The sequence below is a fragment of the Cotesia typhae genome, unplaced genomic scaffold (genome assembly GCF_013202065.1).
Source record: "Cotesia typhae breed Kobodo isofemale line unplaced genomic scaffold, CoteBio_Ctyphae contig_4, whole genome shotgun sequence".
Classification (NCBI taxonomy): Eukaryota; Metazoa; Arthropoda; class Insecta; order Hymenoptera; family Braconidae; genus Cotesia; species Cotesia typhae.
In genome coordinates, this window is record NW_027423748.1 from 1118303 (window position 1) to 1144100 (window position 25798).

Sequence of the window (25798 nt, forward strand, 5' to 3'; positions counted from 1 at the left end):
GTGTGACAGTGGAGTCTAAAGAAATTTAGATGTGTTTCTATACCACTTGTCCAGTGTGACAGTGGAGTCTAAAGAAATTTAGATGTGTTTCTATACCACTTGTCCAGTGTGACAGTGGAGTCTAAAGAAATTTAGATGTGTTTCTATACCACTTGTCCAGTGTGACAGTGGAGTCTAAAGAAATTTAGATGTGTTTCTATACCACTTGTCCAGTGTGACAGTGGAGTCTAAAGAAATTTAGATGTGTTTCTATACCACTTGTCCAGTGTGACAGTGGAGTCTAAAGAAATTTAGATGTGTTTCTATACCACTTGTCCAGTCTGACAGTGGAGTCTAAAGCAATTTAGATGTGTTTTTTTGTTGGCAATTACAGAAAATGAAATTCACCAGAATCCATATCTCGTGAAACACAACTGGCACTAGCGATCATAAAATTTGATATTTTGTTATACACAACCTTCTATCCTCTGTTGTTCGATTAGATCCCTGAACTAGTAGATTATTTTAAGTTATTCGTTGTCTAAAAGTCGTTAGTTCGACTCTAACCCTGAACAAAACTAAATTTTAGATGCACCCGAGGACGTGTGATCGTCAGGATGGCCGTGTCGGAGATGACAATAGCTGGGTTTTTACAAGGGAACGTTGGAAAATCCCAAGCATTTTAGTTTATAACTAGAAATAAACTTTAGCATTTTAATTTTTATGATTTAATCCCTTAAGGAAAGTTTAGTAAGACTCTCTCGGAGCCTTTTATGACGGTCAACTTGGGTTGGAAAGACCACATGTGCGGGTCTAACGTAGCCACGATCGAAGGGACAGCAATACCAAAAAGACGAGACATTTTTAGAATTTGCAGTACGTAGCTTGTGTATTTTTTTATTTTAAAAGTAATTACTTGAAGGAGCTACAGATAGAAAACAGTTTCTGGTAATAGGCAGTTCTTCCTGAACAGTACACGAGAACGGGCTGCTGCTCTTCCGATCGTGGATTCGTTTTCCGACTTAAGTCTCTGATCATTCCTAACGTCAACGTTAATAATATTGTAATTACTTTGATATTGTTTATATTAACCCCGTTTGTCAAACTACAATTGTTTGTATCTAGTAATAATAGTAATAATCATAGTGTAGTGATTCTTTGTTATTGTACGTTATTAATAAGTGATTGTTGATATAAGTGACTATAGTTACATACTGTTAAATTGTATTACCTGTGACGTTGTACCATTAAATTCACAATAAAATGTCCAACAATAATAATGGCAGCGAGAGTTCATCTCAACCCAACGCTAATCCGACATATATATATATATATATATATATATATATATATATATATATATATATATATATATATATATATATATATATATATATACTAGTTGTTATTCGCCCGCTACGCTGGGCATTTTATAGAATTGTATTTTTAGATTTAAACTTGAAATTTAATTAGAGTATTGTTTTGACTTTCACAAATTCCAAATTTCATCGAATTAGCATATACCTTTTATCCATGTAATTATTCCAGCTAATATTCATTGTAACTTTCAATGTGCAATCATTATAATGTTTGCGTGGCTTTTTTTCAAAGATGAATAATAATTGACACGAAGAAAAAAATTTGAAATGAGAATTTGGAGCCTATAGGAGCTATAGCTTGGAAATTAAAAAATTTAAATGTTAACACCCGCCTTCGCAAACCCCTGTGAGGTGAGCTATCATAAAATTTGCCCATCGACTTTTTCTACATCTCTTACAGAAGATTCCTACCAAATTTGGAGTCGACAGGAGCTATAGTTTTAAAAACGGGAATTTTTCATTATTAACGCCCCCGCAATCCTCTTTGGGGTAGAATATCGTAAAATTCATTCATAAATTATTTTTTCATCATTTACAGAAAATTCCTACAAAATTTGGAGTCTGTAGGGGTTATAGCTTGAAAATTAAAAATTTTGATTGTTAATATCCACCCCCGCAACCCTCTGTGAGGTGAGATATCGTAAAATTCGTTTATAGATTATTTCTACATCTCTTACAGAAGATTCCTACCAAATTTAGAGTCGATAGGCGCTATAGCTTGAAAATTAAAAATTTTCATTGTTAAAAGCCACCCCCGCAACCCTCTGGGGGGGGTGAGATATCGTAAAATTCATTCATAGATTATTTCTACATCTCTTACAGGAGATTTCTACCAAATTTGGAGTCGATAGGACCTTTAGCTTGAAAATTAAAAATTTTCATTGTTCAAAGTCACCCATGGGGGGGGGGGTGAAATATCGTGAAATTCATTCATAGATTATTTCTACATCTCCTACAGAAGATTCCTACCAAATTTGGTGTCGATAGGAGCTATAGTTTAAAAACGGGAATTTTTCATTGTTAACGCCCCCGCAACCCCCCTTGTGGGTGGAATTCCGTAAAATCCGTTCTTAGCTGACCTCTACTCGGCGAAAGGAATATTCCTACCAAATTTCAAGTTTCTAGGTCTGATGGTTCCCGAGATATCGTGATGAGTGACTATATAGTTAGGAATCTCTTATATATATATATATATAGATATATATATATACAGGGTGTCTCTGAAGTGGCGGGAGTAATTGTTGGGGTCGATAGAGAAAAAAATACTGAATCGAAAGTTCCTGAGCCAAAAATTTTTTTGGGCCATAGAATTTGAGTTATGAATTAAAAACGATAGCCAATCAGAAGCGCGCTATTCGAGAAATGAAAATGAGCGGGGAAGTAGAGGAGACGCGAGAGTGAGATGCTGCAATAGCAGCTTACTCGCTCACACAAAGCCGAGCATGAGAGGGGATTGTGACGCTATGAGCCGAGTACGTAAGTGTGAATGAGTGGATGTATGAGGTCGCAAGCGGACGGCTTAATGTATGAGTGTGTGTCCGTGTATCGCAGCATTATTGGAGGCGTTGTAACGCTGAATTAAAGCTAACCGGGTACTCTAAGACAGAGGAAAAATTTTAATTTTTATTTTTATTCGAAAAAATTTAATAAAAAAATAAAAAGGCCCAAGATTTAACCAGACCCACAGAAACGGAGAGTAAATTTTTAATTCTCATTTATTTTGCTGGGGATTATTTTCAAATAAAAAAAAAAAGGCTAAGATTCAACTGGAATCTTAATTGCTTAATAAAAGGAGTAAAGTGTAATGATGTGAATGCAAACTAATAACATTAAAGTAAAGTTATCCTTGAACTGCCGAAACACCTGTAGATTTTTTTGAAATGATTTCTTTGCTAAGAAAAAGGGAAACTAAAATATCAAAATTACTAAAACGTGAATGCCATTTCTTTTTCATATTTTCTTCGACATTTTACCTGTCAGTGAATAAAAAGAATATTTAAATTGAAATATCAAAATTATAAGGACTTGAATTCAATGTTTTGTTAATTTATCATTTGACATTTTACCTATCAATTAAGTGATAAATAATTTAAATTAAAATATCAAAATTATCAGGGCTTGGGTGCGATTACTACTTAATTTGATACTTGGGATTTTACCCGTCAATTCATTAGAAATTTATTTCAATTATAAGATCAAAATTATGAGAACATGAGTGCGATTTATTTTTAATTTATTATTCAGGATTTTAACAGTCAATTGATTGATAAACAACTTTAATTAAAATATCAAAATTATCAGGACCTGAGTTCAATTTTTTTTTTTTTTTTTTAATTTATTATTTATTTACCTGATTAATTAATTAAAAATAATTTTTATAAAAATATCAAAATTTTTCGGACTTGAGTTCAATTTTTTTCTTAATTTATAATTTGACATTCTACCTGTTAATTCACCGATAGATAATTCTAATAAAAATATCAAAATTATTCGGACTTGAGTTCAATTTTTTTCTTAATTTATAATTTGACACTCTATCTGTTAATTCACTGATAGATAATTCTAATAAAAATATCAAAATTATTCGGACTTGAGTTCAATTTTTTTCTTAATTTATAATTTGACATTCTACCTGTTAATTCACTGATAGATAATTCTATTAAAAATATCAAAATTATTCGGACTTGAGTTCAATTTTTTTTTTTAATTTATCATTTGACATTTCGCTTGTTGATTAAGTGATTAATAATTTTAATAATAATATCAAAATTATCAGGACTCGAGAGCGATTTTTTTAGTATATTTTTTTACATTTTACCTGTCAATTAACTGATAAATAATTTCAATTAAAATATCAAAATTATTCGGACTTGAGTTCAATTTTTTTTTAATTTATTAGTTGACATTTTACCTGTTAATTAACTGATAAATAATTTTAATAAAAATATCAAAATTATCAGGACTCGAGAGCGATTTTTTTTTCAATTCCTTATTTGACATTTTACCTGTCAATTAATTAAAAAATAATTTTAATTAAAATATCAAAATTATTGGGACTTGAGTTCAATGTTTGTTTTAATTTATTTTTTGACATTTTACCTGACGATTAATTGAAAAATTATTTTACAGAATAATTCCCAGCAAAATAAATGAGAAATGAAAGTTTTCCATCCGTTTGGTTGGGTCCGGTTGAGTCTTGGGCAATTCCTTCTGTTTTCAAAAATTATTCCGAGCATAAGAAATAAGTAATAAAAATTTTCTATCTGTTCGTTTTGGTCCGGTTGAGTCTGGGGCCTATTTTCTTTTTGAAATAATTTTGTCAATTAATAATTGATAATAAATTTTTTTCAATCAGTTTTTTATCGTCTTGTCAAGATTAGGCTGATTTTTGTTCAATAAATTTTTGTTTGTTATTGAAAAGAGAAAATAAATTTTTTTGCATTCTTCTATTCTTGGCTCTGGTCGAGTCTTGGGCATTTTTTTCGTTTTTAAAAATAATTCCTATTAAAACTATCTATCTGTTTGTTTGGGTCCGGTTGAGTCTGCGGACTATTTTTTTTTAAATAATTTTGTTGATTGAAAATTAATAATAAAATTTTTAATCATTTTTTTGCTCCAGTCGAGATTGGGCCTTTTTTAAAAGAAACAATTTTGCTGATTGAAAATAAGGAAAAATTTTTGTACTGTTATTTTTTTGGATCCGATCGAGTCTTGGGCATTTTTTCGTTTTTAAAGATAATTTCCAGCAAATTAAGTAAGTAATAAAAATTTTTATCCGTTTGTTTGGGTCCGGTTGAGACTTGGGCCCATTTATTTTTTTATAATAATTTTGTGGATTGAAAATTAATAATAAAATTTTTCAATCATTTTTTCTTGCTCCAGTCGAGATTGGGCTCTTTTTTAAAGAAAAATAATTTTGCTGATTAAAAATAAAAATAAAATTTTTTCATCCATCTCTTTTTGGATTCCAGTTGAATCTTAGCTTTTTTTTTTTTGTATTTGAAAATAATCCCCAGCAAAATAAATGAGAATTAAAAATTTACTCTCCGTTTCTGTGGGTCTGGTTAAATCTTGGGCCTTTTTATTTTTTTTTATTAAATTTTTTCGAATAAAAATAAAAATTAAAATTTTTCCTCTGTCTTAGAGTACCCGGTTAGCTTTAATTCAGCGTTACAACGCCTCCAATAATGCTGCGATACACGGACACACACTCATACATTAAGCCGTCCGCTTGCGACCTCATACATCCACTCATTCACACTTACGTACTCGGCTCATAGCGTCACAATCCCCTCTCATGCTCGGCTTTGTGTGAGCGAGTAAGCTGCTATTGCAGCATCTCACTCTCGCGTCTCCTCTACTTCCCCGCTCATTTTCATTTCTCGAATAGCGCGCTTCTGATTGGCTATCGTTTTTAATTCATAACTCAAATTCTATGGCCCAAAAAAATTTTTGGCTCAGGAACTTTCGATTCAGTATTTTTTTCTCTATCGACCCCAACAATTACTCCCGCCACTTCAGAGACACCTGTATATATATATATATATATATATATATATATATATATATATATATATATATATATATATATTGTGACATGGGAAATTTTCCCATCTAGATTTCAAAATAGAGATTATTTTTTTTTTTTGAGTATTATTTAGTCTTGAATATTGGCGAAGCTGATGGAATGCTGAGATTCGACGCGCCTGTGTCGCCCCAAGTGGTTTCCGATCTGAATGCGAAGCTCGAGGTAAAAATTAAGCCGAACCGCGTCAAATGAATTATACTAAGTATGGATGGATGCGTCCGAAAGAAATTTACGATATATTTAATAGAGTGTGAGAGAGAGAGAGAGAGTGAATGAGAAAAGCGACCGGGCGAACCCGCAGTTCAGTTCGAAATCAACGACCAGGGAGACATCTGGGAGTAACAGCGATCAACGAGGGAAAACCGGAATCGGAATCCATGAACGACCGGACGTTAAAGCGACGGGAGCACTTCGAGGCTCCACCTGAACGCCGAAGGAAGGACTAAAGTGGGAAATCGACCAACCATCGACCATGGAAATTTATCCGACAACGGCTGATTGGACGCGCAGCTTTTTTAGCTGCGCTAGAGAAAAACGACATGTTGCTGGAAAACGAAAGAGAAAGGAATGCAATTCTGATCTGGATATCGTTCAAGCCACTTTGATATGCTGAAATTTTTTTGTTTTGTTAATCGAAATTCGAGGATACTTATTATATCGCAAATTCAGCCGCTTTGGTGTTAAATTTAATGATTTTGTAAATTGAGAGTGTCGATCCCGCCGAAGATAATTGTATTGTGTCATTGCCGTACACCTGACAGTCAAGGACAAAATCAAAACTTTTGGTCTTCCGACAACGCCAATTCCGTGGGGACGCCATCGCCGAGCACCTCTGCCGCCGTCAGCACAGCCGATACCGACTTCCTGGATTTTCCACACCGTGCCGAGAAGTCGACTGAACGGGGTAAGTGCGGTCGCAGTTTGTTAATGTACCTGGGTGACTTCACCGCGGTCCGCGATTAATCCGAATTCCAAGCGATAAGTGCTTATTTAGGTTTTTTTTCTTTCGTTGAATTAACAATTAATTACGATTTCGGAATTAAGTCCGAAATTAATTGAGTACCGACAGTCAGCAATTGCGTTACTAACTTCCGGCTTCGGGGTAACGTCAACCAGGTGCCCGGTGCCAAATCTTTTTTTTTAATACGTTGTTAATGAATATTGTGTAGTATATGGAATATTGTGTAGTATATTAGAATATTGTGTGGTAAAGTTTGAGATTACCTGCCGCAATAAAATTGGCTCGACGAGGGGGCCATCTAAGAGCGACACTAGGCACTATACCTCGGGCTTTGTTCCCGCGTATTGCCGGACGGGTAACAACAGTTACCGACGGTCCTGTTATCCGCCGCGAAGGGTAACTGAGTGACATTGTACAATCGATAATCGATCTATTGTAGAGCGATCCCATTGATAAATTCATTTGGTATTATTTTTTTGTATTATTGTGAATAAATTCATAAGTGGTTGTTAAGACGAGGAAGGCGAAACAAATAATTTTTTTAATAAATTCTTAAAACTGTTGTTAAGACAAAACGGCGAAACAAATAATTTATTTTTTTTAATAAATTCGTAAATTGTTGTTAAGACGAACAAGGCGAACAAATAGTTTCTTTATTATTATTAATAAACTCCTAATTTGTAGCTACCACGAGACAAGCGAAACAATTATTTAGTTTTTTTTTTGTTAATTTCTTTTGTTTTCTGCGAAACTATTGTCGATTTGGCTTTATTGCTTTGCATGCACGAATATTAATTTTTGCTTTCTTGTTTGTGATTAACTGCGGTCCCAACTCCGATTGGGTTGTTATTTTGGCGATTTCACGAAATTTATTCAACAATAGATTATTTATAAAGATTTTTTTTTTGTATTGATCTTATTCGTTCTTTTTGTTATTTTTTTTTGAATTGAACTTGAGATTGTTATTCGACCTCTTTAATTATTAAATAAATAAAGTGACTCGTAATCGTCCCTGCGCATTTATTTTTTTTTCTCTCTTTATTTCTATTTTATTTTATTTTATTTAATTATTATTCCGAACCAATTTCCTTGCTCGCTCCGTATAACCTTTTGAATCTCTTCGGCCTCGACCCGCCGCCCAACAACGATCGAACGTGAACCACCGAACCGTGGAACGGAAGTTCCTGGTGCCCAACAATCTACGAACCATGTAAGCCAAACTTTAGGTGGACCCCTTCCACTTTCGACCGCTATCGACGCCAGTGCCGTGAAAAAGCCATCATAATATATATATTAATTTCAAAATTAAAAAAAAATCTACATTATCATTTTTCTTTTACGAGACTAGACTTAAAATACGTGTCTTGGGAAGTAATATTTTTGAAAATTAAAAAAAAAAACAAAGGACACAGAAAATCTTAAAATCGCTGTTTTAAGTTCAAAATAAACAAAAAAAACAATCAAATTCATAACGAATAATTTTTTGCATAAATTATTTAAAAAATTTGTCAAAACACACAAATTTTGAAAAAAAAAAAAACGATTCAAATCGGACAATCATATACTAAGTTATGGTTTTTAAGAGAAAAATCCTCGAAATCTGAAAAAAATTCATGTTTCCCGATTGGGTGGATGAAAAATTTGAAAAAATTTATAAAAACCTTTTTTTAGGAGTACGAAAAAATGTCTAAATTTCAGCGAAGTCGAGGATGCAAATCCATTGGTAAAACGAGTTGGTATGGAATGCCCCATATACGTATACATTAGGGTGGGTCAAAAAAATCGAATAATTTATTTTTGACTTTATACTCTGAAAAATAGGTTCGTAGACACCTAAAAAGAATTCTCTCCAAGTATAAGCTCTTAATTATAACGGGAAGGTCCTCCGCTTTGCGGGTTTCTATTTTTTTCGAATAATCAGATAAAAAAGTTTATATCTCGCTTCCAACTGCTTGGAAAAATATTCCGTGGCATAGATTTTGTGAGAAATTGAATGCTTTACAAAAAAGGTCTCTTATGACTTTTTCAAAAACTCAACCGATTAAAAGATATTCATAGTTGAAGTTTGGCTATTTTAAGGAAAATATTCGTTTTTATTATGAATTTTATAAGTCGATGAAAAAAATTATTTCGGATTGCGGAACTCATGATTTTGTAGGAAATTTACTGCTCTACAAAAATGGTCTCTTATGATTTTTTGATTAAGTGAAGCCGTTACGAGATATTCATCGTCAAACATTAACGAATATCAATATTTCCAGTTTTTGATCAATAATTCGATAAATTTTAATTTAAACTATGAGTTTCAGGAAAATTTACATAAATTTGAGTTTCGATCGATAAAGAAATGTTATAAACAATTTTTTAATATTGTTTTCAGTCTTGAGCTTGTTTGATTGCATTAAAACAAGAAATTAGAGCATTTTTTTCGACATATAGCCAATGATTAGTTTAATTTGAAGTGAATGACATATTTCTTTTCAAATTTAATATGAAAAGTATTGAATCAAGTGAGAAACAACCAGTATTTAACTTTTTTATAGATAAATGTTTTATTGAATTATCAATTGCAATATAATTGTCTATATTTTTAACATAACAGTACGCTATTACTATAAATAATTTCTTTTATTACAATTTGGGAATGTTTTTGATGTTCTTTGACAACTTGCAATAAGTACTGGAATTGTTCTTCATTTTTTGTCAAGCATTGATTATATTCACTGACTAATGCAACAGCTCGCTCTGCTGAATCATTGACAACTTTTAGTTGTTGAAAGTATTCTTTATTTTCGAGATAACTCTCATTAGTAGGCCATAATTCAACATCGACATCAAGAAAGTCATACGGTAGATCGAAGATTTTGAAAAGATTTAATGACTTTTTAGACACAAAGTCACTCAGAGTTCTCTGCGCCAATGAATTCAAATCTTTTTTAGCAATTACAAATCTTTTAGCTTTAGAATCTGTACCTTCACGAGTATTAACAGCTTCAACAATACTTTTTTTTACTTCTAATGGAACGCCATCGTCAAACAGTGATACAATGGCAAGTTCATCGCTCAAATACCATAAGTGCGAAATCATTTTTTCACACGTACCTGAAGAAATCAAAGGATTGATATTTTTGTACCCCAATAAATTTTTCATAAACTGCAAGTCATGATAAGCAGCAGTTGTTCCAGAAGTTGATGAAAACCAAGCTTTTAAATACAATGTGACTATAAAAATACAGAAATGACGAAGACCATGCAATTCTTTCTGAGAGAGTTTGAATTCATCTCTGAATAGATACATTTTCAAACTATAAATGGCCTTAGCCATCCATCTAGCATGATGAACAGCACCAGGACGTTTGAAAGAAATCTTTTCTTGAGGCATTTCTCCAAGGAAAATCAATGATAATTCCAATAATTCTTTATAATCATCTCGGGGTTGTAGTAACTATCAAAAATAAAAAATTTGTCAAAAATAACGAAATTTTTATAATTTAAATCACAGTTAAATCATACCTGTAAAGATTTCGTAATAAAACTAGAGATTTCATCTTTTTATTCGAAATGATATCAGCAACAACAGCATCTTCAACACCAGATTTATAATTAGTTATATCTATATCATCCCAAAATTTTTAAACCTTCCAAACATCTGTACATTTGGCCCAGATGACACAGGCCAAAATACTTCAAATGCGCCCCTTAATACGATCTCAAAAATGTGATGACGACATGATAACCAGATCAACTCTCTTCCCAAAATCTTTTCAATTTCCTTACATGTACCGTTGTGAATTCCTGTAGAACAATAATAAATGACTATCGTTAAATTTAGTATTTAAGAAAAATCAATGGTTATATTTCAAATCCAAACGAGTAAACGATTAATACATTTTGATAGTAAAATTCAGTAAGAAATAGAAATTAAACTAGAATGACAACAATAAAATATTTTTGTAATTGATTGATTACCTGTATTAACAGCCGTAGTGTCAAAACACATCGCCTTGACATACTTAATAATACCCCATTCACTCAATGTTGATAAAATGGCGGATGTTTGATTAACTGCCGTCCCAGAATTCATTATTGGAACTCCAAGTAATTGTTCAGTACCATACGCAGTTAAAAGAACCGGTAGTCGTTCCACAGATTTGGATTCAATTAGATCATTTAGCATTTTACCATCCCAATGCACTACGTATTTATCGTGTGTTTTAAAATTTTCTTTTAATCCTTGAGCAATGTCTTTTCTTTGAACCATACGAGCTCGTTGGATGGACCTATAGCTGAGCGTTGTATCTTCAATTTTTATACCAACAGCTGATAAAACCGGAGCAATAATGAACATCGCGTTTCTACTGCTGACATTAGCTCTGTCAAGTGCAGAAACGACTTCAGGAGTTAAGACATTTATTTTTGCTCGTTTTGTCGGAATTGGGGGTTCATACTCCAAATCAGATCCAGAATTTGTAGTTCCACTTAATGTATGCGTCGAGAATGATTCTGATTTTCCACTTAAAACAATCCCATGACTGGTAGACGGCTGATTCAAGTCTGTAATAAGAGTTCATTTTTAAATTAAACAGACAAAATTTCCAACACTTATTCATTATGATGAGAAGCAATTAAACATGAGTACCAGAAACCGTCGAGTCAAATGTCATACGTAGGAATACCGATATTTATAATGCAAGTAAAGTAGAAAAATGATATTCTCATTGTTTATAATAAATATAAAGGAAGTTTTACACTCCTACCTGAATTTATAACAATTATTTATCTCAGATACTTACTGCTTTCATCGATTTCCATCATATCTGTAGTTGAGTTTGACGCAGGTACAATATTCGAAAGAATCTCTTTGTGTGTACAGAATTTTTGATCCAAATACAACTTCCTAATGTTATCATCCACCCCTTTTAGGAAATTTTTACTTACAATGTCGAATAATTGTTCAAGATCAGTCTGAAACTCCTTTTCCTTTTGGTTTTGCGCTGAATTCTTTTTATCGAAATTTTTTTGTAATTTTAACCATTGACTGTGATAGCGAAGAAATTTTTTGATTGCATTAGGAGCTCCACTAGTTGGAATCTGATTTTTTCTCCACAGTTCAATAACTTGGTCAACTGAATTTTTAGCACTTTGTTTGATTGAATACTTTAAAATTTTAAGTTGGTAGAAAAACACACGCATAACCTCTTTCACTTTTGGTAACTTACGTTCCGAAATTCTTTGTAGAGGTATTCCGATAAAACGTATTTCTTTATTCATTGTAGGTTAATTGATGATAAATAAATTTATGTGATGATTATAAGACTTATTTAAAATGAATTATTTTATTACGTATTTAAGATGATCAGTTTTAGGAACACTGAAAATACGGTATTAAATGGGTAGATACTGAAGATAGTTGAGAGTAAAAACATAGATGGCGTTAGTTTCAGAAGACAAACAGAAGAAGAAATGGAATTCAAAACAAAAATCCCCTCGAACGAAAATTTTATGTATATTTTGTGAAAAACAATTTAAAAATACGCACTGAACAAATTTCATAATAATAAATGACAACGCGATTAGGATTTTAAATTATTAAAGATAAAATTAAAAAAATATTATTAGAATAAAAACTTTCAAATGAATTTTTGAACAGAAAACATCTATAGGAGTTGCTTTTATAATAAAAACTCAAATTTGTCTAAATTTCCTTGAAACTCACAGAATAAATTGAAATTTTTCGAATTAATGATCAAAAACTAGAAAAATTGATATGCATTGATGTTTGACGATGAATATCTCGTAAACGCTCAACTTGATCGAAAAATCATAAGAGACCATTTTTATAGAGCAGTAAATTTCCTACAAAACTATGAGTTTCATCATTCATAATGATTTTTTTCATTGAGTTATAAAATTCATAAGAAATAAAAAATTTTCCCAAAAATAATCAAACTTTAACCGTTAATATCTTTTAAACGGTTGGGTTTACGAAAAAATCGTAAGAGACCTTTTTTGTAGAGCATTCAATTTCCTACAAAATCTAAGGAACAAGATATTTTTTCAAGTAGTTGGAAGCGAGATATAAATTTTTCTATCTGATAATAAGAAAAAATAGAAAACTGTAAGAAGGAGGACCTTCCCGTTACAATTAAGAACTCATGCTTGGAGAGGCTTTCTTAGAGGTGTCTAGGAACCTATTGTTCAGAGTACCAAACGAAAAAAAAAATATTCTTTTTTTTTGAATCACCCTAATATATATATATATATTGTGACGTTATTTTAACGACCGGGGTCTATTTAAAATGAAGGTCACTAGCGCCAACGAATTTTTGTAGTTTTAAGCTGATATTTCAAGGCCAAATACCATAGAAAATATAATTTTAAAGATTAAAGAAAATTGTTTTGTGAATTAAGTGAGTGTTGATGCCGAGTAACGAAGTTTATAGTTTTAGAGTGAATTTAGAGAATTAATGTTACAGTTAAGATTTTAGGATTTTAAGAGTAGAGTAAGTTTTTAGAGTCAAGTTGTGAAAAATATCAAGGTCAAGTCGATTAAGGGTTTTCTTGAGTTATTTTTGAGTTATTTTGAGTTTTGAATTTTGTTTCGGATTTTGAGTTTTGAGTTTCGAGTTCTGAATTTTTAGTGTTGGGTTTTGAGGTTGCAGAGGACGTGGGTAAGTCAGCGTTACCGTGGAGCGGGACTATAAGTGACCCGGTTTCGTTTGACGTTAGACACCAGTCTAACCCTTTGAGACTTACTGGTGGAATGCCTAAGTCTGATTGAGATGCCAGCGCTCCGACGTAAAGGAATATGGCGAAAGCATAGGGGATCAATTTAAGTTTTCGGTTAAGTTTACGTTTTAGCTAGTTTTGAACATTTCTAGCCAATAAAAAATTATCTACTTTTGTTTAATGTTACGTTTACGTTTTGAGTTTTGAGTTTCGATCCCAGCCGTAGTCAGTTCCTGGAGAGCATCTACCAAAGGAATATCCGTACTCAGAGCTTCAATTGTTTGATTAAAGATTCAAAATATTTGGGAATTAATTGATTATAGAGATTTTAGTTGTGAGAGAGTCACGTTTAACAGTCGAGTTTTGGACTTCGTAGAGTACAGTCGTGTTTATGAGTTGCCGCTGGTCACTTCAGGTGATCGGACGTCCGTAGAGTTTCAGTTCCAGGTTATGGAACTGTTATAAGGGGTATGAGATCGCTTTATTTATTGTAATTTGAGCGTTAATAATCGAGTTCTTGGTCATAAGATATTAGTTAGCCGATTCTACAGCACCCTTTTATGTTGTAAATAATCTAGAGTACGTTGACTGATCTATTTGAGAATATTGTTCAAGTTGTTTAGATTCATTTATTTATTTGAGATTATTATTCTAAAATTTATTTATTTTATTTGTTTAATTTTATAAGAGTAAGAGTATATAACATGACTATAGCGTTTCTTATTGTTAGTTATGTTGTTCCGATAATTTTGTCGTAGTTATGTTTAAGTTTGTTATTTAAGATAAAGTTTTGGTTAAATAAATAAGGATTTTGTTGAGTATAAATTTTGGTGTTGCGAATAAAGTCATTGCAATCATGGATCCACTCTTTACTCGAATCACACCCTCTCTCCACGAACCAGCACACTGAGCAACCCCGAGGTATCCCGTTGTCTTTCTGGTTGTTGGTTATTTGGTCTATATTTTGTTAAGTTTTGTGTTCCCCATTACGTTTACGTTTATTGGCTAGTTTGATAGTTTCTAGCTATCAAAAATTATCTAATTTCGTTTATGAGTTTGGGCTAGTTTGATAATTCCTAGCGAATAAAAATTATCTGATTACGTTTTCACTGGTTTGGTAATTCCAGTGATTAAAAATTACCTAGCGCCCTATTTTTATTGAGACCAGCAACCAAAAATCGGGAAAATACCGAAGTATAATTTAGAATTTTAGTAAGAAGTAAGATCCCGTAAACCCCCAAGAAAAATCCGATTATCAATTGGCGATTCACGCCAAGGTCTGGAAGCGGGGAACACTGTAGCGATCGAACACCTGGATCGACTTTAAAAAATTCTCGTTATAAATTGGCGTCCAACGTACGGGCCTGCGAAATAAGAGAAACAACACCTTAAGATCCATAATTTTGTTGCAAGAATTTTATTCGCGGTATTTGAGTTATAAGTTATTGAGAATTATTCAAAGAGTGTTAGAGATAAAGTTTAATCCAAAGTTTGTGTAAAAGATTAGCCTCCGTAATACGTGAAAGTTATTTCTTAAGTTTGTTAGTTTTACAGTTCCGAGAAAACAGTACAGAGAAAAAGAAAATAAAATATCTATTTTAGTTACTCAAATATTTTTGTCAACATAATATAAGTGAGTTCATCGAGTCTTTATAAAGTATCATATTACGGTAATCTTCTAAGGAATGTAACTTTGGCTGTCGAATATTTCTCAGCCGAAGAAAGAAAAGAAAGAATGTCTTTGTTATAAGCTGAGGCTTAGATGCTACAGTGTAAACAACAGCTCAAGTGTTGGCACGAGCCAACCACCCCTCTAGCTATGGTGACAACATCACCGAAAAGCGCGCAAACCGACTCAACGCCTATCAGGAGAAGTAGCTGAGCCCTCCACTCTTATCGGTGGAAGGGGTAGCAAGGGGTGAGTACTGGGCCCTAGGACTGTCCTAATTGGCTAAGACGCTCGAACTATGATCGAATATCGACACCGGCGGTGGCGGAGAAAAATCTCAAGATGACATCGACCCCCGGAAAAAGTCATCGATCACAGCTCATTCCAAAGTGACTATTAGTGCGATTCAGACGTGTCTGCTAATAACTCAAAATTTATCAAAGTTCTTTATGCCATACAAGCTACCTACATTTAGTCTCACCGCTATTACAGTATAATCAATTCCGAAATTAATTACAGTAAAATTACAAAAGTAATTACAATTAATTAACAAATTATTTTGTTAATAATTCAGTGATTCTATTGAGTTGATTCCAGTTAGTGTACATACAGATAATAAGGCTACATTATTCAAATTAAATTACATTGTTCAGACAAAGCTACAGTATTAAAATAAAGTTAAGTAGTAAATCTACGGTAGGGGTTCCTGAATTGGTGAGTTTAATAATAATATCTAATTAATAATAAATTTATATTGCTTTATTAATAATAATATTCAGTTAGCTAACAGTGAAAACGTAATAACTAAGTTAACCTTAGAAAACTCCTTACACCCTAAATATACCTCTCCCGTTACATTGATAAAATACCCCAAGTGAGTTACAGAAAATAACCGAAGTTACATTTAGTACATCATACCTTTGTCTCTTGTACAAAGACTTGCCTTTTCCCACCCCTTTCGGGAATAATAAGTGAGCGAAGATGTCGGACGACGGTTCCACAAAGGACGCTCAGCGAGAAAGGCGTATGAACGTTGAAGAGACCGGCACCTCGGATGAGGACAGCCGGCGATTTCGTTTCAGATCACCGTATAACGTCCTACCCGGACAGAATCCCGAAGACCCGGGGAATACCGGTCGACTAGGTCAGCCGAACACCGGTACAATACCAAAACGAAACCGTTACAGTTGCGATCGGGATCAATTGAGTGAGCCTCCACCCACTCGCCCTGGTAACGACCCACGGCGAGATAGAACCCGATACAGTCTAGATCATCGCCAGAGGAGGGAGTACCGATCTCCACCGCGCCGATCGCACAGTTTTAGGCGAATTCCACCACGTGGACAGGATCCCCGCCGAACACCAGGAGATCAAACATGACGTCCAGTTCACCCAACGCTGGAAGATTACGAGATACCCGACGACGATGACATCAACTATGACGCTAGAGCTCCAGCACCTATCAGAGCCACCACGCTGTTGAGCATCATGCACAAATGGCGCGTTTCGTTCGGTGGTGCACGTCATGAGGATGTCGAGACCTTTATTATGAGGGTCGACGAGGGACTCGAGATGGTTAGGGTGAGAGATGAGGACCTGTTAAGGGCCTTACCGTTCTCACTATCTGGTGCCGCATTAACATGGTATCGAGGCCGCTTGCAAAACTTCCATACGTGGGTAGACGTCAAGCAAACTATGAGATACAGATTTGCCGATCCAGATAATCAAATGGCGTTCCGAGAAGAGATCTCGAACCAACCAGAGGCGCGAGACGAGCTGATCAGTCATTACATCGCGTGTATGAATGGCTTATTCTCACGCACTGACCCTCCGTGACCAGAAATCGAGAGAGTGAAGTACACGCATCGTAACATGTTACCGTCATTCCAATTAGTCATTTCAGCTCAAAATTGTTGGACAATGGACGAGTTGGAAGTGCAGGCAATCCGCCAAGAAAGGATAATACAGAGGGCAAACAATTATCGTCCCCCACCGCTACCGAGAAACTCACTGTGTCCATCGTTTGTCTACTCAACTGAGGATCAGCAGACGGGACGATATAGAGTTACAGATCAGCGAGGTACAGGTACACGTCGTTTGGGTCGGGATAGAATGGATCCCCTCCCACTGAGAGTAGTCCAGGACTCCGAGGATAAACCCCAAGGAGAAATTGAGGGAACCTTGGAAATCGAAGTCCCAGTCGACAACTTGGACGCGCTACAGTTAGGGCGAAAGGCCTCAAGGCCTTAGGGTAAGCCCCAGAAATTTGGTAATAAGAATAAACATACTGCTACAGACTCGAGAACGAACACTGTAATGAGCCTACCAGAGCCGCTGGCTTCGAGCCTCGTTACCAACAACAGCCATCCCAAGGCTGATAATACAGCTGCAGATTCAGTGTCACAGTCTAAAGAATTTCGATGTTGGAACTGTGAGGAGACAGGACATCGTCACCGAGACTGTCCAAAGCCCAGACGAATCTTTTGCTTCAGATGTCGAGCCTCAGGATACACTACAGCAACGTGTCCATTCTGTAACCCGGGAAACGAGCAACAGTGAGACCCCAACCGACGCGGGAATCACTAATAAAACGCCCGGAGTCGGATCAGTTAATCCAGGACACAGTACACCCCGTGGAAAGCTCGACAAGTGAGGCCAATAAAATTCCGGTCATTATCGACTTTTCCCAGCTACAGAATAATTCCATGAAACGAGACAACCAGTCTCCAGCAGCTTTCTACGTCACGATATACATCGGTGACCAACCATTAGAAGCTCTATTGGACTCCGGAGCATCCAAATCGTTCCTGGGACTCGAAGGAATTGCTCTAGTAACTCGTTTGAACTTGCCAACCGAACTGGTGCCTACACGTCGAGTTATACTCGCCAATGGCGAGGAACAGCGAGTTAATCAAACGACTACAACGGAAATACAGTTGCAGAAACGTTTAGTTACAGCACAACTATACTGGATGCCCTCCTTCTCTCAACCATGTGTGTTGGGATTGGACTTTTTAAGCGCAGCTGAGATGGTGATCGGCTTCTCAGCTAACCTATGGTATTTCAGCTCAAAGCCTGAGGAAAAATATAAGTTCGTAAAAGGAACGGTTTCCTCATGTGCAATTATTTGCTGCGGTATCCAGACTCTTACAGGGGAACAACAGGACCAGCTACAGGAATTTCTGGACCATAACATTCTACCATCAGGAAAACTTGGGATGACGAACTTGGTAGAACACAATATAGATGTCGGAGATCATCCACCGATCAAGCAAAAACCGTATAACGTGACGCCCATACTCCAGGAGAGCATTTGGAAAGAAGTCGATAAAATGTTAGACGAAGGCGTCATCGAGGTATCCGACAGCGATTGGTCAAGCCCTGTCGTCATGGTACGGAAACCGAATGGGAAGTGGCGATTCTGTATCGACTACAGAAAGTTAAATGCCGTCACTGAGAAAGCCGCGTATCCGATACCAAACATGACTGGTATTTTGGATCACCTACGACAAGCTAAATACATCACGACTATTGATCTTAGTCAAGCTTATTATCAAATCCAAGTTACGCAGCGCTCCAGACCGTTAACAGCCTTTGTAGTACCAAGTAGAGGATTGTTCCAATTTCGAAGAATGCCTTTTGGCTTAACTAATGCTCCAGCAACCTTCCAGAAGATGATAGACCAACTCATTGGTCTGGAAATGTATCGACACGTTTTCGTATACCTGGATGACATTATTGTCGTTACTGAAACATATGAGGAACACTTGAAATGGTTGAAGAAAGTGTTAGAGAAACTTCAGGGTGCCGGACTAATAATCAACCGAGAGAAGAGCGAATTTTGCTGCTCCGAGGTCCGTTATCTGGGATTTCTCGTCAATTCCGAAGGGTTACAGGTCGATCCAGAGAAAACTTCAGCAGTGAAAAAATTTCCAAGCCCGCGCAACATCAAGCAGCTGCGGAAATTTTTAGGTATGGCGTCTTGGTATAGACGGTTCATCCTGTAACAGTTTTACCTGTTCAGGTTGGCCCCTAATCTATTTTATAAATAAATAAATAAAACTAACAACCAATGTAATTATCAGGGCGCCAACAGGATTTTTAATCACGGTTCCTGGAACCGGTCCAGAGCTGAGAAAACTTAATCTTAGGGTAGAGAGAGTGGAGGAAGGCGCTGTTGAATAATATATAATTAATTAACAAGGTTGATCAACATTTATTAACAATAAAAAAAAAACTTAACAAGGTTTGACTTAAAATTAGTTAACAAAATACATTCACTCACACACTAACCACACTTAACAACTTCCTTATTCTCGACGAGCCCCTTTTCGGCGTCTACCCGTCGATTTCTAACTTATTCTCGACGAGCACCTTTCGGCGTCTACCCGTCGATTTCTAACACGTGCCCCTTTCGGCGTCTACACGTAACGGACCCCTTTCGGCGTCTACCCGATTTCTAAACCTACAATCACCCGCACAGAGACGAATCATATACCGGGCTCGTTGACTCGGCTCACAGGAGTAACAGCCCAGCGACGAAACATAGACCTAGATACTCCTGCAGCTTATACACACATTACTACAGAACAACAGCCCAGCGACGAAACATAGACCTAGATACTCTGCAACTCACACATAACCCACACTTGTCTCACACTCACACTACTACTGACTCTAATTGATTTTTACTTTATAAAATTTTAACAAATCGAATGTAATTAAATTTTAGTTAAAATATTTAAATTAAATTATTCAATCATTAGTAATTTAATAAAACGACAAACAATATTCAATTTACAACCAATTCTCAATTCCAATTGTTAATTTTAATTCCGTTAAAATATTAGATGGATTAAAATTCCTCAGTAACTTATTGTCATGGTCTTAAGAATATATCAAAACTTATTTAGAACAAAAGGTCTTACTGCCTTGAATTAACTTTTGATAATTAAATAAATCACAATATAAAATTCTCAATCACGTTCAAAATTATTAACATAAGTTAATTAATTAATTTTGACTAAATTTTTACTGCGAAAAATTTTTCACTCAATTAACCGATTTCTTGGACTTAATATTCACGCCGATAATTATCAATTTCAGTAATTTTAATTTAACTACTTCACGGACTTAATCCCCAAAATTACTAAATTTACACTTGACGAAATAATTTTATAATATAATATTCTCAATAAAAAATTCCTAATATAATATACTTAATAATTTGTCGATTTTTTTTCAATGACAAAAATCAATCAATTTTACTAATTTAATTGTTATAAGAATTACAACAATAAAATTAACGAAATTTTCAGATGTTAATTAATTAATTGATAATTTTTAGTTATTAAAATTTTCCCGCAAGGTCGATTGAGTGATCCTCGGGTATAAACCCCCATGAAAATCACTAAATCCAAAACTAGGAAATGTTCCACAATTAATTTATTAATAATCGTCGATTAAACGATCTATAATAATTAAATAGGAGAAGTAACTGGGTATTCGGTAAACCGCGGTCCACATCTTTCCCACAGAGCAATAATTGATACCTTGACGAACAAAACGATGATCTAACTCACTCATTGGGGATGAAGTCCTAGTTGTAGTTGGCTTCCTTCGTCTCGTCACTACTCCGGGGATCGGTCCTTCTTGATTACCGTGGCACTCAGTCTGACGGTCACACTACTTCTCCCTTTTCCACTGCACGGCTCACCTATTTTAACCCAAACTCACCCCCTCCTATTCTCCCTTTAGGCCCGAAGATCGAGACGCGCCAGTGCTATGTCGAATAATTATCGATATCCGGTGACTTATCGATTAAGGGTAATTTTACCCTGTTACAATCCCGGAGTTCACTATCATCGCGGCTCCACTCACAAAACTGCTGAAAAAGGACCAACCATGGAACTGGGGTCCCGAACAGGATACAGCTATGCAGACGTTAAAGGAATATCTGACTTCAGCCCCAATATTACCCTGTCCCGAGTTCAGTTTACCGTTCACCTTGCAGACTGACTCCAGCTCAGTAGGACTTGGCGCAGCCCTAACACAGTTTATTGGTGATCAAGAACGAGTTATCGCTTATGCGAGTCGAACCCTGACTGACGCGGAGAGAAAATACATCGTCACCGAGCAAGAATGTCTTGCAGTCATTTGGTCTATCCGCAAGTTTCGGTGTTACGTAGAAGGGTACGAGTTCACAGTTGTTACAGATCATAGTAGTCTACCTTGGCTTCACAACCTCAAAAATCCAACAGGTAGACTTGCCAGATGGGAGTTAGAGCTCATGGAGTACCGATACACCATAGTCCATCGATAGGGAGCTCTACACCACGTTCCAGATGCCGTATCCAGAATTTCAGAAGGGCAGGATAAAATCCTTGCAGTGATAGGCGACGATATAGATCGCTAGTACGACCGACGTGAAAGAGATGTACGATGAAGGCCTGACAAGTTTCCAGACTGGCGAATCGATGGGGAAGAATTATATTTCCACAGACCCTCGAAGTTCGCAGAGGCAGAATTAGAAGACCTCAAAGCATGGAAACTAGTCTTGAGGAAAGTGCATCACCAACGAGCCATCACCGAGTGTCACTCAACACCAGAAGTGATGTACCTGAAGATCAGAACGTTTTTTTTTGAACGAAAATCAAAAAAAAATTTTTTTTGCTTTTGAGACTGAAAACGATTTTTCAGTTTCAAAATAAGTCAAAGAGCCCGGGAAATAGTATATTGGATTCTCAAAATACCAAAACTACCCCTTCAGCAACCCCTAAGACTTAGACATCTAAAAAAAAAAATACAAGAAAAATAGTTCAACGGGTCGTTTGAAGCTGCCATTTGTTCTGAACACTCCTTTTACACCCCCACCTAATATAAAAAATAATCAAGACAATAACTCCCCCGGAACTACCCTTCCAGCCACCCCAAAGACTTAAGAATTTGGAAAAAAATGATTTAAAAATAGTTTAAAAGGTCGTTTGAAGCTACGATTTTTTGAACTACGCGGACAACTATTTTACGTCATTAGACAAAAATTGTTACGCTTTATATTCATGCAATTTTATTTAATCCTTTTGCGTTGCTTGTTCTGTAGTTCTTTGGTCGTTACCCAGGACACGCCACGTGGAGGCGATCATATTTTTATAAAGGATATTAGTATTTATTTTGTTAGATCGATATACGTCGATCGAACATTACTTGTCGTTCTAATATCCTTTATCAAGTGTCCCACCCTATTTTTTTTTAATCTATTATCGATCTATATTAGGGTGGGTCAAAAAAATCAACTATTTTTTTTTTACAATTAATACGGAAAAATGGGTTACTAGGCACCTTAAAAAAATTCTCACCAAATATGAATTCGTAATTTTAATAGGAAGATCCTCCGCGTCGCAGTTTTTCATTTTTTTCTCAGTCCAATAGAAAAAAATTCATTCCTCATCATTAATTGGTCGTACAGAAAAAATTTTTTTAAGAATTTTGTAGGAAATTTAATGCTCTACAAAAAAGGTATCTTATGTTTTTTCCGTAAACCTCACCATTTCACTAATATTGAAGATTTAAGATTGATTATTTTAAGTCAAATGTCACTTTTGTTTATCAATTTTATAACTCGACAAGAAATGGCTATTATTGAATGGGCAATAGAAATTTTTGTAGCACATTAACTGCTCTATAAAAATGAAATCTTATGTTTTGGCGATTAAATTAATCGTTCAAAAGATATTCATCATCAAACTTTCATGTATATCGATTTTAAAAGTTTTTGATTAAATAATCGAAAAATTTCAATTTAATCTATCAGTTTTGAGAAAATTTCATTTTTTGTCTTTAATGTAAGTATTATTTGAATTTTGTTTTCAAAATTTTTATTCAATAATTCCAAACTTTTTATTTTTCATCATTAGAAATCACGATCATGTTGTTTTTTTATAACGTCTTCAAAACGTCTTAAAAAATTTCTCCACTACAGCTGTATATTGTCCTTGGGAAAATTTCTTCTGTAGAGAATTTTTGTTTTGTATTCTATTTACTCTGTTTCCCTTGTGAACTAGCGCCACCTATATTTTTCTTTATAGTTATATTGTTTATATTTGTTTACATTTTCTACAGCATTTCTAGTGTTTCTACAAGTTATGATCTTGTATATGTGATAAAACGATTAAATATTTACAAATTTTGCGGTCACTACATAAATTTATATATTTATCGTAAATATGGATAAGGAAATTCATTTGATCGGAAAACCCATGCAAAAAATTTCAGAACGTAAGTTGCCAACAGTGAAAGAGGTTATGAGTGTTTTTTTTTTATCAGCTCAAAGTGTTAAAATGTTCTATCAAACAAAGTGCTAAAAATGCAACTGATCAAGTTATTGAACTATGGAAAAACAACCAGATTCCGACTAGTGGATCAACTAATGTAATACAAAAAATTCTTCGCTATCATAACCGATGGTTGAAATTGCAAAAATCTTTTGTGCGAAAAAAATCATCAGCCCAAAACAAAAATGTAATAATATTTCAGAATGAAATCAAAGCATTATTTGATATTGTAGATCATAAATCAACAAAACTGCTTGATAATGATATTCGTGAACTATATTCAAATCAAAAAAGTGATACCCGGAAAGAAATTCTTTCAAATAACCCAAATAAATTAAACAGTACTATGAATACGATGGAAGTAGATGAAAGTCGTGAGTATTTACAATATTTAATTATTATAAATTTTAATCAGAATTGAAAATAAATTAAATTGATTATAAATTATGAATAATAAAGTATATTATTGTTTTTCTAATTAATTAAATCACAAATATCAATATGTTCGTAGATGATAAATAAAAAACTCTTTGTGTTCCTTATTTGATGTCAAAATGAATGAGTTCCATATTTTTGCTTCCATTAATTAAATAACAACGCTTATTTTAGATTTGAATCAACCCTCAACCAGCCATGAGATTGTTCGAAGTGAGGAATCAGAGTCATCTTCAACTCTTACATTAAGTCAAGCTACAAATTTTGGTTCAGATTTAGAGTATGTGCCTCAAATACTGACAACACGAGCAAAAATAAATATTCTAACTCCAGAGCTTATCTCAGCACTCGACAGAGCTAATGTCAGTAGTAGAAATGCGATCTTCATTATTGCTCCAGTTCTATCAAGTGTTGGTGTTAATGTAGAAGATACAACTCTTAGTTATCGAACAATTCAACGAACTCGCATGCTTTTACGAAAAGACATTGCTATAGGACTAAAAGATAACTTCAAAGCTCATGATAAATATGTCGTGCATTGGGATGGAAAAATACTGAATGACAATTCTGAATCGAAATTTTTGGATCGATTACCGATTATTTTGACTGCTTTTGGTACTGAGCAGTTACTTGGAGTTCCAAAAATGAATAGTGGATCGGCAGAAAATCAAACAGCAACCATCTTGTCAACGTTAAATCAATGGGGTATTATTAGTTACATTAAGGCGATGTGTTTTGACACGACTGCGGTTAATACGGGTAACTAATCAATGATAAAATATTTAAAAGAAAATTTTATTTTCATCGTTCTAGTTGAATTGTTTTCATACATTAATTAAATTTTCGACACGTGCCCATTAGTTATAATTCTTTATTTATTTATAGATTTTAAATATGCGTTAAAATTTTTATTAAATACAGAACTTAAAGTGTAATTATCTATTTTTACTATACAGGAATCCATCATGGTACATGTAAAGAAATTGAAAAGGCCTTAGGAAAAGAATTAATTTGGTTACCATGTCGCCATCATATTTATGAGATCATTTTAAGGAGTGCATTCGAAGTCTATTGGCCAGTATCATCCGGACCAAATGTTCCAATATTTGGCAGATTCAAAAATTTTGGGACACATTCGATAAAACGAAGTATAAATCTGGTGTTGAAGATAGTATTGTTGCTAATATTATTACGAATGAAAAAATAATCTATCTTCATTTATTAAGCGATACTTACAGGTATTATTTAAATACAATTTTAAGTGTAGAGGATAATTTTTGATTTTTTACGAATAATTGATTACTTTTGGTAGTTATCGCAACCCCTAGATGACTATAAAGAAATATTGGAATTGTCATTAATTTTTCTGGGAGAAATGCCACGAGAGCAAGTTTTCTTCAAGCGTCCTGGTGCAGTTCATCATGCAAGATGGATGGCAAAGGCAATTTATTGCCTAAAAATGTTTATTTTTAGAGATGAATTTGACCTTTCTAAGAAAGAATTGGATGGTCTTCGACAATTTTGTATTTTCATAGTTATGGTGTATGTAAAAGCTTGGTTTTCATCAACTTCTGCGACTTCTGCTACTAATCACGACTTAGAGTTTATGAAAAATTTAATTGAGTACAGTAAAATTAATTCTTTAATTTCCTTGGCTACATGTGAAAAAATGACTTCACATTTATGGTACTTAAGTGATGAACTTGCTATTTTATCACTTTTTGATGA

The 25798-nt window shown here is 34.4% G+C and overlaps 3 protein-coding genes across 3 annotated transcripts; 1 reads left to right on the forward strand and 2 right to left on the reverse strand.

The window, feature by feature from the left end:
* Nucleotides 1-9497: 9497 nt before the first annotated feature.
* Nucleotides 9498-10458, reverse strand: LOC141527420 (uncharacterized). The gene is made up of 2 exons (XM_074242901.1): nucleotides 10421-10458; nucleotides 9498-10352 (listed from the first exon to the last, which is right to left on the reverse strand). Exon 2 carries the CDS (start codon nucleotides 10287-10289, stop codon nucleotides 9498-9500), a length of 792 nt encoding a protein of 263 aa, XP_074099002.1. The 5' UTR covers nucleotides 10290-10352; nucleotides 10421-10458.
* Nucleotides 10459-10520: 62 nt separating this feature from the next.
* On the reverse strand, nucleotides 10521-11885 carry LOC141527421 (uncharacterized). The gene is made up of 3 exons (XM_074242902.1): nucleotides 11701-11885; nucleotides 10877-11461; nucleotides 10521-10702 (listed from the first exon to the last, which is right to left on the reverse strand). Exons 1-3 carry the CDS (start codon nucleotides 11720-11722, stop codon nucleotides 10521-10523), a joined length of 789 nt encoding a protein of 262 aa, XP_074099003.1. The 5' UTR covers nucleotides 11723-11885.
* Nucleotides 11886-16793: 4908 nt separating this feature from the next.
* Nucleotides 16794-17141, forward strand: LOC141527422 (activity-regulated cytoskeleton associated protein 2-like). Its single transcript, XM_074242903.1, has one exon. It carries the CDS (start codon nucleotides 16794-16796, stop codon nucleotides 17139-17141), a length of 348 nt encoding a protein of 115 aa, XP_074099004.1.
* The last annotated feature ends 8657 nt before the right edge of the window (nucleotides 17142-25798 follow it).

Excerpts from the sequence above, each read along its gene's own strand:
- LOC141527420 (XM_074242901.1), bottom strand. The coding sequence starts at position 10,289 with ATGCCTCAAGAAAAGATTTCTTTCAAACGTCCTGGTGCTGTTCATCAT.
- LOC141527421 (XM_074242902.1), bottom strand. The coding sequence starts at position 11,722 with ATGATGGAAATCGATGAAAGCA. Across the intron at positions 11,462-11,700 it reads GATGGAAATCGATGAAAGCA|ACTTGAATCAGCCGTCTACC; the intron begins GTAAGTATCTGA and ends CTCTTATTACAG. Across the intron at positions 10,703-10,876 it reads CACTACGGCTGTTAATACAG|GAATTCACAACGGTACATGT; the intron begins GTAATCAATCAA and ends ATTGTTCTACAG.
- LOC141527422 (XM_074242903.1), top strand. The coding sequence starts at position 16,794 with ATGCACAAATGGCGCGTTTCGTTCGGTGGTGCACGTCATGAGGATGTC.